Consider the following 14,696-nt stretch of genomic DNA (forward strand, 5'->3'; position numbering starts at 1 on the left):
CTGCTACATGTCTTTGGTTAAAAAAAAAATCCCAATACATGTACATTGATCGGCTTGCCTGAAAGTTAGAGCCTACAAACTATGAGATATATACTGGAATTTTTTTTTTTAATACTAGCAATGGCAGCGATCAGCAACTGCGCTACTTTAACCGGTAATTGTGCAGTCATGCAACGCTGTACCCAAATTCAATTTATAGAATTTTTATTCACACAAATAGAGCTTTCTTTTGGTGGCGTTTGAGGTTTTTTTTTATTTTTTTTGCAATATAAACCACAAAAACCCAAACACCACCAAAAGAAAGCTCTATTTGTGTGAATAAAAATTCTATAAATTGAATTTGGGTACAGCGTTGCATGACTGCACAATTACCGGTTAAAGTAGCGCAGTTGCTGATCGCTGCCATTGCTAGTATTAAAAAAAAAAATTCCAGTATATATCTCATAGTTTGTAGGCTCTAACTTTCAGGCAAGCCGATCAATATACAGGTATTGGGATTTTTTTTTTAACCAAAGACATGTAGCAGAATACATTTTGGCAAAAATTTCTGAAAAAAATGTGATTTCTGTTAAAATTTATATTGGATACGTTTTATAGCAGAAAATAAAAAAAAATCCTTTTTCTCAAAATTTTCAGGTTTTTGCGGTTTATATTGCAAAAAACCCCAAATTAACCCAAATACCACCAAAATAAAGCTGTATTTGTGTGAAAACATTTCTATAAATTGAATTTGGGTACAGCGTTGCATGACTGCGCAGTTAAAGTAGCACAGTTGCTGATCGCCGCCATTGCTAGTATTAAAAAAAAAAAATTGTATTGGGATTTTTTTTAATCAAAGACACGTAGCAGAATACATTTTGGCCAAAATTTCTGAAGAAATTTGATTTTTGTAAAAATTTATATTGGATACGTTTTATAGCAGAAAGTAAAAAAAAAAATTTTCCCAAAATGTTCGGTCTTTTTTGGTTTATACTGCAAAATGTGTTTTCAAAAACCCCAAAATACCACCAAAAAAAAGCTCTATTCGTGTGAAAAAAAAATTCTATAAATTTATTTTGGGTACAGCGTTTCATGACTGCGCAATTACCAGTTAAAGTAGTGCAGTGCTGAAGAGCAAAAAATGTCCCGGTCATGAAGAGTGTAAAATCTTTCAGAACTGAAGCAGTTAAAGGGAAAGTTCATTTGGGCTGTAACGATGATCATGTATGCGCCGCTCATCTCCGTTTTTTCTTCTCGTTGTAGGGATCCCGGTTGGAACGGACAACAATGGAGAAGAGCTGAGCAGTGACCCGGTAATGATGAATATATATTATTGTAGATTCCTATATGGCAGATTCCCTCTTTATGTCTGTTATCTAACATGGGGGGGCGCTCTTTACATCTGGAGGAAAAGAAATGTCATCTCCAAACACGGAAAGGTTTCTTCACAGTAAGAGCTGTGAGAATGTGGAATAGACTCCCTCCAGAGTTGGTTGTGGCCAGCTCAGTGGATTGCTGTAGGAAAGTCCTGGATTCTTTCTTGGATACACAGAATAGAACTGGATATAACATTTATAGGGAACGTTGATCCCGGTAATATCCGATTGCCTCTCGGGGGATCAGGAAGGAATGTTTCCCCTGCAGGAGCAAATTGGTTCGTGCTTTGCTGGGTTTTTTTGCCTTCCTCTGGATCCACTGTGGGTGTAGGATTGTAACTTTTTTTTCTTTTTCTTTTTCTTTTTTTTTTTTAATGGTTAAAATGGATGGACTTTTGTCTTTTTTCAGCCAGACTAGCCACATGGAAGAAAAATATATTTAAAATATATTTTAAAAATATTCTTTCCAAATATATTGACATATATTTGAAATGATACCATTTTGGCTGTATTCAATATATTTCTACATATATATATATATATATATATATATGTATATATATATATATATATATACATATATATATATTAGATAGATATATAGATATATATTTTGTAATATATAAAGAATGCATTTCAACATACAGTATATATATATATATATATAATTGTATACAGTATATATATAATAATAAAATTATATATATATATATATATATATATATATATATACTACAGTATAGCTATATACAGTAATACCTCAGTTTAAGAACGCCTCGGTTAAAGTAATTTTCGGTTTACAAATATTGTATGAATTTTTTTTCGCAATACGAAGTGTATGTCAGTGCTGATTTTTAAATGCAATTGCTGGCTCTTTTTTTTTTTCTTCACTAAAGCTCACAGAATTAGCTATAACTTTCCCCAAAGTTAACGGAAATGTTGTTTCTTTTAAGAATCTAAAAAGAAACATTGTTTGCCCCCCCCCTTTCCTGACCTACCAGGCTGCATGCTCTGAAAAGGGTCTGGTAAGGATTTTGGGGAGGACCCCCACACCATTTTGTTTTAAATTTTGGCATGGGAGTTCCCCTCAAAATCCATACCAGACATGAAGGGCTTGGTATGGATGGGAAGGGGGATCCAACGCAGTTTTTTAAATTATTTTTTTAATTGCCGGCAATTCTTTTACATTCAGCTGTCAGTGGGGAACCCCGCTGACAGCTGAAATATTAACACATGTTTGTCACTACTAAAATGCTGCATGACTTGATAAAATAACTCCTGCAGTATTTATTAGTGTTTACTTTTTTCTGATCTCCGGAACAGATTAATTGGTTTTCAATGCATTCCTATGGGAAATGGCGTTTCTGTTTAAGAATTGTTTGCTATAAGAAAAGTCCTGCAGAACGAAATAAATTCTTAAACCGGGGTATTACTGTATATTATATATATGCTATAGTGTGTGTATATATATATATATATATATATATATATATATATATATATATATATACACACTACATATATATTTCTATAAAAGTGACTGTACTTCCTCTGACCTATTAGAAGTGACATTACAGCAGAGCCTGCACACCTCCTGAGCTTCCTCCAAGAAGTCCCAGGCTTGAGGTCTTCTGAAATAAATTGAAAAAAAAAATGACTTCCGCTGGGTATCCTGTGGGAGCCAATATTTCCTTAGCCCTTGGCGTGTCCTACAGTGCCTAATGGACCACCAATGATGGACAGCCTCTCTGATCAGTCAGGGGTGAGAAGAGCCAGGCCAAGCACAGACTTTGTAATGGAAGTCAGTATTTGCATGCTCTAGAGCAGCCTTTCTCAACCAGGGGTCCTCAAGAGTTGCTGGAGCAATTTCCACTTCTCAGAAAAGCTGCCACTGACACCAATTATCATTTTACATATCTCTAAGGGGTATATTTCCCACTGACCCCCAATGTAAGGGACATTCTTCCCACTGACCCCCAATGTAAGGGACATTCTTCCCACTGACCCCCAATGTAAGGGACATTCTTCCCACTGACCCCCCAATGTAAGGGACATTCTTCCCACTGACCCCCCAATGTAAGGGACATTCTTCCCACTGACCCCCCAATGTAAGGGACATTCTTCCCACTGACCCCCAATGTAAGGGACATTCTTCCCACTGATCACCAATGTAAGGGACATTCTTCCCACTGACCCCCCAATGTAAGGGACATTCTTCCCACTGACCCCCCAATGTAAGGGACATTCTTCCCACTGATCACCAATGTGAGGGACATTCTTCCCACTGATCACCAATGTAAGGGACATTCTTCCCACTGACCTCCAATGTAAGGGACATTCTTCCCACTGACCTCCAATGTAAGGGACATTCTTCCCACTGACCCCCAATGTAAGGGACATTCTTCCCACTGATCACCAATGTAAGGGACATTCTTCCCACTGACCCCCAATGTAAGGGACATTCTTCCTACTGACCCCCCAATGTAAGGGACATTCTTCCCACTGACCACCAATGTGAGGGACATTCTTCCCACTGATCACCAATGTGAGGGACATTCTTCCCACTGACCCCCAATGTAAGGGACATTCTTCCCACTGATCACCAATGTAAGGGACATTCTTCCCACTGACCCCCAATGTAAGGGACATTCTTCCTACTGACCCCCCAATGTAAGGGACATTCTTCCCACTGACCCCCAATGTAAGGGACATTCTTCCCACTGATCACCAATGTAAGGGACATTCTTCCCACTGACCCCCCAATGTAAGGGACATTCTTCACACTGACCCCCCATGTAAGGGACATTCTTCCCACTGATCACCAATGTAAGGGACATTCTTCCCACTGACCCCCAATGTAAGGGACATTCTTCCCACTGACCCCCAATGTAAGGGACATTCTTCCCACTGATCCCCAATGTAAGGGACATTCTTCCCACTGATCCCCAATGTAAGTGACATTCTTCCCACTGATCACCAATGTAAGGGACATTCTTCACACTGACCCCCCAATGTAAGGGGCATTCTTCCCACTGACCCCCAATGTAAGGGACATTCTTCCCACTGACCACCAATGTAAGTGACATTCTTCCCACTGACCCCCAATGTAAGGGACATTCTTCCCACTGACCCCCAATGTAAGGGACATTCTTCCCACTGACCCCCAATGTAAGGGACATTCTTCCCACTGACCACCAATGTAAGGGACATTCTTCCCACTGACCACCAATGTAAGGGACATTCTTCCCACTGACCACCAATGTAAGGGACATTCTTCCCACTGACCCCCAATGTAAGGGACATTCTTCCCACTGACCACCAATGTAAGGGACATTCTTCCCACTGATCACCAATGTAAGGGACATTCTTCCCACTGACCTCCAATGTAAGGGACATTCTTCCCACTGACCTCCAATGTAAGGGACATTCTTCCCACTGACCCCCAATGTAAGGGACATTCTTCCCACTGATCACCAATGTAAGGGACATTCTTCCCACTGACCCCCAATGTAAGGGACATTCTTCCTACTGACCCCCCAATGTAAGGGACATTCTTCCCACTGACCACCAATGTGAGGGACATTCTTCCCACTGATCACCAATGTGAGGGACATTCTTCCCACTGACCCCCAATGTAAGGGACATTCTTCCCACTGATCACCAATGTAAGGGACATTCTTCCCACTGACCCCCAATGTAAGGGACATTCTTCCTACTGACCCCCCAATGTAAGGGACATTCTTCCCACTGACCCCCAATGTAAGGGACATTCTTCCCACTGATCACCAATGTAAGGGACATTCTTCCCACTGACCCCCCAATGTAAGGGACATTCTTCACACTGACCCCCCATGTAAGGGACATTCTTCCCACTGATCACCAATGTAAGGGACATTCTTCCCACTGACCCCCAATGTAAGGGACATTCTTCCCACTGACCCCCAATGTAAGGGACATTCTTCCCACTGATCCCCAATGTAAGGGACATTCTTCCCACTGATCCCCAATGTAAGTGACATTCTTCCCACTGATCACCAATGTAAGGGACATTCTTCACACTGACCCCCCAATGTAAGGGGCATTCTTCCCACTGACCCCCAATGTAAGGGACATTCTTCCCACTGACCACCAATGTAAGTGACATTCTTCCCAATTTTTCTTTATTAAAAGTCTCGCAATCAATAAACATAAAATATTATACAGAATATAAAAAAATTATATATATTTACAGCAAAACGAAAATAAACATAGCAAAATCTGCTGTCAGACAAAAGCAAACGTCTCAGAAATGAACATGACATAATTGGGGAAATAAATCGTACTACCACTCACATCACTACACCAGACATCAAACCTGTGAGGTCAAGAAACCACCCCGCCCCCCTTATGCATGCAGCCCTTCTTCAAAAAAGATCTTAACAAAAACTACGGGAGTGAAAAGAACAGTATAAGGAAAGACCCCCTCACCCAGAGATGGACAGTTCACCAAAGGCAGGTCTGATATTCCTCCACGCCCTTATCCAGACCGCCCGAGGCTCTCTGACCCTCTCAAGACCCCGAATCTTCCCAACCTCACCCAGAATATCGTGCACCACCACCTCTACAGGGAGGACTTTCTTCCGGATGGTAATCTGACACCGTGCGTTCCATGTGAAGTAACGGACAACTATACTAACTAGAAAAAGTGTATCCAAATCAAAGTCCCAGTGAGCTGGGAATGCCCCGTACACCCACTCTGCATAACTCATGCGATAGAGAAAGGGGATGCCCAGAACCCTCCCCACCCTTTTATACACCTCTATGTTAAAGGGACACAGGAGCAGAAAGTGGTCCATAGACTCCAACTTACCAACACACTCTGCTCTAGGACAATCCCGATCATCCACAGGGCGGTGCTTCAGGTTCCCTCTCACATAGAGCCTTCCATGAAAAGCGAGCCAGGCTTGATCCCTAAACTTCAAAGGGATTCTCTCCAAGTTAATTAAACGCAATCCCTCCCTCATTACGGAGCCTGGGCAATCCTTTAAGGCCAGTGACACACTGAAAGCAGAAGCCAAAATCCTCTCCCCCAGAAGCTTCCTGGGAAGGGACCTGATATCCTCCACTGTCACCTGCCACTGCCGAAGTATTTTCAGACACGGGGCAACATAAGCCGGGAGCTTGCCATGTCGGACTCTCAGACTTTTCACTGGGCCGCCATCTTCCCAGCAATGCAGAAAAGGCCTAAACCAAGACTGAAAAATACCCACCCATCCCGGCGGGGTCTCTGCTAACATATTACCAAGATTGTACTTTAAAAATAGCAAAGAAAAGAAAACTATCGGGTTGACCATTCCTAGGCCACCCTCCCGCCTGGACAGGTAAGTTACATTGCGTTTGATCAGGTTCAGCCTATTTCCCCATAACAGTTGGAAAAAACAGCTGTAGACCCTTGCATAGAGAGATACTGGCAAGATACAGACGAAGCTGACATATAAAAAGATCGGGATCAGGTAAGTTTTGATCAAGTCAACCCTCTCTCTCAAGGAAAGCCTCCATCTCTTCCAGCTTGCTACTTTGGCATTGGCAACTACCAACCTGCTTTCCCAATTTCGATGACCATAGTCACCAGGACCAAATTTGATGCCCAAAATTTTAATTTCCTGCTGGGGCTCTGGGAAGGCATCCGGAAGTTCGAAGCTTTCACCCTCCTCACCCATCCAGAAAACTTCACTCTTTTCATGGTTGACTTTAGAGCCAGAAGCCTCCGTGTACTGCTCTATCACAGAGACCACCTCCTGCGCCTCCTCAGTCCCAGAGATAATAACAGACACATCATCAGCATAGGCAACGACCTTCAAAGGCGGCACACCAGCAATGCCCAGAGGCACCCCGCACAACGATGCGCCCTCTAGCCTTCTTACAAAGGGGTCGATTGCGAAAGCATATAGCAGGGGGCTCAAAGGACATCCCTGGCGCACACCAGAGCCGACCTCAAAAGGCTGCCCAACCCAACCATTAACAAGTGGGAAGCTCTCAGCCCCGTTATATAATGTCTTCAGCCAATCTATAAACCTCCCCTGCAGGCCGTATCTACCAAGCAGCAACCACAGATATTCATGATTCACTCGATCAAAAGCTTTTGCCTGATCCAATGCCAGCAAGTACTTTCTCCATCCAGCAGCCCTGCATCGTTCCAAAGCCTCCCGGATAGCCAAAACTGCTGAAAAGGTACTTCTACCTTGGACCGAACAGTGCTGATGGCTGGACAACAAATCGCCTGCTACTGACGACAAGCGCCAAAATAGAATCTTTGCCAAGATCTTTCTATCAACATTGAGAAGACTGATGGGGCGCCAGTTCTCAATCATTGAGGGGTCTTTACCTTTTGACAGAAGAATCACAGCGGATTGCCTCATGGAGGGAGGGAGCGAACCCTCTTCTAGACAGCTGTTAAAAACCTCTGCTAAAAAGGGAGCCAGAATGGACTTAAAACACTTGTAAAATTCAGCTGTCAATCCATCTGGCCCAGGCGATTTTTTGGTAGCCAGCTTGTCTATAGCCTGAACTACCTCATCCGCTGAAATTGGTTCTGTCAAATTCATCAAAAGCAATGCACCATTTCCCAATCCTGGAGTAGAATCCAGAAAGCTTTCCATCCTGTCCCGGCTAAGGTCCTTTCTTCCCAGGAGGTCTGCATAATACGACCCAAAGATCTCCAAGATCCCTGATCTGGACTTTATCAGGGAACCCGTACTGTCTTTCAGGCCAATGACCGTCTTAACTGCTATGCCTTGCTTACAGTTCTGGTAAGGATCAGGTGAGTGATATTTCCCATAATCCCTCTCCAAAACCAAGGAGGCATGCCGGTCGTATTGACACTTCCTAAGAAGAAGCTTCACTTCAGAGATCTCCCCCGGATCTCCTCCATACGAGACAAGACGATCAAGCTTCCTCCGCAAATGCTGGTAGGCAATATACATACCAAGCTGCTTCTTCTTACTTATGGCCTTGAAAAGTCCAATCGCCCTTTGTTTCACAAGCTCCCACCACTCTGACTTACTGCTGCAAAAGTCCAGAATAGAAACCTGTGCCTGAAAAAAATCCTCAAAGGATTGTCTTACCTCTACATCTTCCAGGAGAGCCGAATTCAGTTTCCAGACACCCCTTCCCCTGGGTGGAGTGTCCGAGGCATTCAGAGTCACAGACAGCATACAGTGATCAGAGAACTCCACGGCCTTCAACTCAGGAGCTGAGAAAGCAGAGTTCTCCTTTAAAAAAAACCTGTCTATCCTGCTCTGACTATTCCCTCTCTGAAATGTGAACCCCGTGCTGCCAGGGCAGTGCTTAATGTGCACATCTACCAGGCCTGCCTGTCTAACCAAATCTCTGAGAAAAACGCTATCATAACCCAGCCTGTCTATGGAGCCTCTCCTGTCTTCAGGCCTAATTATGGTGTTAAAGTCACCTCCAAAGACAACCTGCTGGGACGTAAAAAGGAAGGGCTTGATCTTTGTGAGGAGGCATTTCCTGCCCCATTTTGACTGCGGTCCATAGATATTGATCAGGCGCAGGTCCTGCCCCCTAACAGAGACGTCTAAGACCATGCATCTCCCCATTTCTACCTCAATTACCCGCCGGCACGTTACCATATCGGTTTTAAAAAGGACCGCAACTCCGCTGCAAGGTTCAGCCGCAAGAGACCAAAAGGAGGGACCACATCTCCACTCCCTTTTTGCTAGATAGACATCGGCCAATGTATTGAGCCAGGTCTCTTGCAAAAATAAAATCTCAGCATCAAACTCGCTGAGCAAAAATAAGGCCGTATCACGAGCTCTTGCAGATTTAATGCTGGCGACATTAATGGTCGCCACCTTTAACAGAGTGGGAACTGCCATCAGGATGATTGGGGTAGTCGTTTCTTAACCTCTGCCACACTCTCATCACCCGAAGCAGCTCTCTTCAGAGTACGTGACTCCCCCTCATCCATAGATGATAGAGAAATGGATATATCCGATACCATCTCATCACCTGACAAAACTGAAAAAGTATTGCCAAGAGGGACCCCTCCTGGATCTGATTCTGAGGAAGAGAGGACAGCTCTTCTCATCCTCCTCTTCTTCTTCTTCCTCTTCTCCTTCACCCTCTCCCACCCCTCATCAGCTGAATCCCCCCCAGCAGGAGGCGAGACATGGGACATGGATACCCCTCCCTGAGCCCCATCGGCTCCACCCCCATCCAGCACCCCCACAACCTCCTGACCACGTTTGCGCTGACGGGGGACAGGTACCGGAGGTGGAGTAGGCCGAGAGGGAAGATCAGCTAAACCAGCCCCCCCAGCAGCTTCCGCCAGTCTGGAGGATCTACGTACCATAGGAACAGGAGGGACAGACTCAGGGGTGACATTACTGGGGGAAACACAATCTGACACAACAGAGGGAACAGACACAGGAGGGGCAACTACAGTTTCCTCCCTAGCATCAGCTGCCTCATCCTCTTTATCCAGCCTCTGCAGCTCAGCCTCCAGTCCTGGCAGGTTGTGTAGTGCCTCTGGGCACAGACTGTATGGATGACCCAGCTGCTGGCACAAATTACACCGAATCTCGGTGCATTCTTTGGCCAAATGGCCAAACTCCTGGCACATTGAGCACTTCTTGATGGTGCAGGACGATGCAAAATGGCCTTTCTCTCCGCATTTGTTACAAACTTTAGGCTGACCTTGATAGAAAATGGTCAGCCTATCCCTCCCCAGAAAGGCTGAGCAGGGAAGATGCTGAACCACATTGCCCAGCACCCTCAATTGCACTGACACCGTCCAGGCCCCTGTCCATATCCTATGCTCATCCAGGACCTTCCGCAGTGGGGTGAGGACCTCACCATGTCGGCGTAGCCAAACTACCAAATCAGCCTCTGGTATGGATTCATTCCGGACCAGGATTGTCACCGATTTTATCAAAGGCTGTCTGGAAACCACCTTTGCCACCAAACCTTTCCACTGCTGAAGGCTCCTGCACCTCCAATATCTCTCCCAAAACAGGTCCAGGCCTTCAGGTTTTACAAATGACAAATCATATTCATAGCTGCCGACTGGGCAGATCAATGCAAACACATCACAGGCTTTAAACCCCATCTCTAGAATCAACTCCGCCACCCTCCCCCTTACTGGTGGGTTCCCTTCCCCCTCCCACTTCAACTGTACCACATTCCTTCTCCTGACCCCACCAACCATCCCACCACCAAACCTCCCCAAATTGTGACCATTAGTATTCCCAACACTACCCCCACCCCCCTTGGTGTGACTCCCCAAAACAGAGGCATAGCTCCCCCCAATCCTCCCAGCAGCAGAAACATTTGTGTGTCTGGGAGCATCTGGTGCAACTCTAGCAGATACCGATTGCACAGATCCGGGATTGGATGGTGTATCCTCTCTCTGCTCAGCAGGGGGAGAAATGTCATTTTTACCTCTGTCAGCAATGTTAACCCCTTCACCTCCACCCACCACCAACACATCCATTGCTTTAGCAGTCTCAACAGTCATAGACTTCACAGCAATGTCCGCACTCACTGCTGCAACCATAGAAGCTCCAGCAATCATCTCTTCCTCCAAGAAAGAAGACTCAGCCCAGGACTGGATTGGATTCTCAGACACAGCAACAAGTGAGACATCCATGTTTGCTGTTTGCTCTCCACATGGTGCAGTGTGCTGCTCCCCTCCCCCACCAGCATCAATCAGGTCTGGAGCACCTGGGAGCTCAGGTGAAACAGTCTCTCTGCAGGGGGCAGCCATCTTGCCTGTAGAGGGACTACTGGTCTCAGCAGGAACAGCAGCAGCAATTTCCATCCGTGGGGTGCTTGGTGCAGGTTCACCCACATTCCCCTGATGGTCTGGAGACCTCTCTGCCAGGGATTTTTCCTCCAGGTTGGCTGAGGATTCCTCCACAGCAGGTTGCTTGCAGAGCTCCTCATCCACAGTACTCACCGCAGCAGGTGGGGCAGACATGCTGGGAGCAGCCATCTTGGTATACTGGGATCTCTCCACCAGTCTTGGCTTTGCTGCTCTGTACCTCCTCTGTCCATCCTCAGGGACTTCTGCAGGGTCATCAGAGAAGGCAAACTTGTCTGCTCTCAGGGGTGACTCCATGTGTTGAATGAACCTCAAGGTTCCATATTCACCCTCAACCCCCTGGCTGGTTGCCACTGGTGATTCCACAGCCTGACATGGGGGGAGAGACGCTGATGTAGATGGAGCCGGGTCATCCATCACCTGGGGCTGCTGATCCACAGAGCTCACTGATGTCTGGCTGGCAAATCTCTTCTCATTATCAAACTTTTCTTTAAATGCTCCACTTCTGGCTTTCAACTTTTCTAATAATAAAGATTGTCTCTTTACTTTGTCCTCCATGTGCTGGAGCGCTGGCTTCATGCCCAATCTGTTCTTGCTCCAGGCCTGGCAGTATTTGGCTCTGAAGGTTTTGTGTTCAGATTTCAAAACATTAAGTTTCTCCTCAGCTCTTCCAATAGTCACCAATCTATCAGTAATCTTCTGCCTGAAGACATTGACATCCTCACCAGGGCTGGGACCCACAGTCAGGTCCTCCACCTCCTCCTCTTCACTAGGCCCGGTCTCATCAGGGGAATCCCTCCCAGGGCCTCCCCCTGGATCAGGCATGGTTCCTGGGCCAAGCTAGCAGGCAAGGCCCAGGCTTGAAAACGCTGGTTCTCAGGGAGAGCTCCTTCAGTGTGTCCTCCTCCTTCTCCCACTGACCACCAATGTAAGGAACATTCTTCCCACTGACCCCCAATGTAAGGGACATTCTTCCCACTGACCCCCAATGTAAGGGACATTCTTCCCACTGACCACCAATGTAAGGGACATTCTTCCCACTGACCACCAATGTAAGGGACATTCTTCCCACTGACCACCAATGTAAGGGACATTCTTCCCACTGACCCCCAATGTAAGGGACATTCTTCCCACTGACCACCAATGTAAGGGACATTCTTCCCACTGACCACCAATGTAAGGGACATTCTTCCCACTGACCCCCAATGTAAGGGACATTCTTCCCACTGACCCCCAATGTAAGGGACATTCTTCCCACTGACCCCCAATGTAAGGGACATTCTTCCCACTGACCCCCAATGTAAGGGACATTCTTCCCACTGACCTCCAATGTAAGGGACATTCTTCCCACTGACCCCCCAATGTAAGGGACATTCTTCCCACTGACCCCCCAATGTAAGGGACATTCTTCCCACTGACCCCCAATGTAAGGGACATTCTTCCCACTGATCACCAATGTAAGGGACATTCTTCCCACTGACCCCCAATGTAAGGGACATCCTTCCCACTGACCCCCAATGTAAGGGACATTCTTCCCACTGATCACCAATGTAAGGGACATTCTTCCCACTGACCCCCAATGTAAGGGACATTCTTCCCACTGATCCCCAATGTAAGGGACATTCTTCCCACTGATCACCAATGTAAGGGACATTCTTCACACTGACCACCAATGTAAGTGACATTCTTCCCACTGATCACCAATGTAAGGGACATTCTTCCCACTGACCCCCAATGTAAGGGACATTCTTCCCACTGACCCCCAATGTAAGGGACATTCTTCCCACTGACCCCCAATGTAAGGGACATTCTTCCCACTGACCCCCAATGTAAGGGACATTCTTCCCACTGACCTCCAATGTAAGGGACATTCTTCCCACTGACCCCCCAATGTAAGGGACATTCTTCCCACTGACCCCCAATGTAAGGGACATTCTTCCCACTGATCACCAATGTAAGGGACATTCTTCCCACTGACCCCCAATGTAAGGGACATTCTTCCCACTGACCCCCAATGTAAGGGACATCCTTCCCACTGACCCCCAATGTAAGGGACATTCTTCCCCCTGACCACCAATGTAAGGGACATTCTTCCCACTGACTCCCAATGTAAGGGACATTCTTCCCACTGACTCCCAATGTAAGGGACATTCTTCCCACTGACCCCCAATGTAAGGGACATTCTTCCCACTGACCCCCAATGTAAGGGACATTCTTCCCACTGACCTCCAATGTAAGGGACATTCTTCCCACTGACCCCCCAATGTAAGGGACATTCTTCCCACTGACCCCCAATGTAAGGGACATTCTTCCCACTGATCACCAATGTAAGGGACATTCTTCCCACTGACCCCCAATGTAAGGGACATTCTTCCCACTGACCCCCAATGTAAGGGACATCCTTCCCACTGACCCCCAATGTAAGGGACATTCTTCCCCCTGACCACCAATGTAAGGGACATTCTTCCCACTGACTCCCAATGTAAGGGACATTCTTCCCACTGACTCCCAATGTAAGGGACATTCTTCCCACTGACCCCCAATGTAAGGGACATTCTTCCCATTGACCCCCAATGTGAGGAACATTCGTTCCATTGACCACCACCCTAAAATACTTAGAGCTGTACATTGAGCAGAGGACCCCTAAGACCTGAAAGGTATGTTGAGGAGGTTGGGAAAGGCTCTTCTAGAAGATCTGATACAGATTCCTAAAATAATTTTCTGATGGCACTTTTATGATGGATCTATCGAGTACAGATACACTTTCAGTCAATGAAGGAGAATATCGATCGATTCAATGCGGAGCAGTAGATGAGTGTGGGGATGGTAACAAAGGTTCACGCGTTCCTTTGTCGTTTAATAAACTCTCGTTATCTTCCGCAGAGATATCTCTTCCCGTGTAATACTAATGCAAACATTCGATCTGGAGCGGAGCCAACGTCAGGTGAGTGACTGCTATCACCTCCACAACACTCCTTTCTCCTCCATTCACACACATTGTATCCAGACACAGAACTTTCTTCAAAGGATTCTTCTTTTTTTTTTCTTTTATGAAACTTTAATGTGTTTAATGTATGAGAGTCCCGAGGACTGAGAATCCCCGGCACCGCAGCACAGTGACCTGAACCTGAGGATGGAAATAGAAAAAGTCCAAAAACCTTTCTTTGTATGAATGCAAATATTGAGAGCCGAACAAATCCCGAAACCCGGAGAGGCAACTGCCAGCTTTTACTCAGAGAGGAGAAATATTTCTTCTTCAGCTCTACCAACGTCAGGGAAAGTCAGGACCCACCGAAACTAGATCAGAGGGGTGCACAGGGGAGGCTTCTGAAAGGAAGAACGGCCTTACTGGAAGAAGATCGGCTTCACTTCCAATCCCCAACATTTATCGGAAAGCAGAAATAGTCAGAGCTGCAGTATATACAACACCCCGCAACTGCACGGGGCAAATTATGGGGGGGGGGGGTAATTGAAGATAGACGTGACCAGTGCTCTTAGCCACTTCAACTCCGGACACT

The 14,696-nt window shown here is 46.1% G+C and overlaps 1 protein-coding gene across 1 annotated transcript in view; it reads left to right on the forward strand.

Moving 5' to 3' along the window:
- The window catches only part of PLB1 (phospholipase B1), a 188,453-nt gene that overhangs the window by 9,541 nt on the left and 164,216 nt on the right, over positions 1-14,696 (forward strand). Inside the window, exons 3-4 of the mRNA XM_089658470.1 lie at positions 1,243-1,292; positions 14,062-14,122. Coding sequence (XP_089514596.1) covers positions 1,243-1,292; positions 14,062-14,122 — 111 coding nt within the window. The remainder of the gene's footprint in view (positions 1-1,242; positions 1,293-14,061; positions 14,123-14,696) is intronic.

Source organism: Staurois parvus, unplaced genomic scaffold (genome assembly GCF_062004578.1).
Source record: "Staurois parvus isolate SC_StPar_1 unplaced genomic scaffold, SC_StPar_1.0 ptg001073l, whole genome shotgun sequence".
Lineage (NCBI taxonomy): Eukaryota > Metazoa > Chordata > Amphibia > Anura > Ranidae > Staurois > Staurois parvus.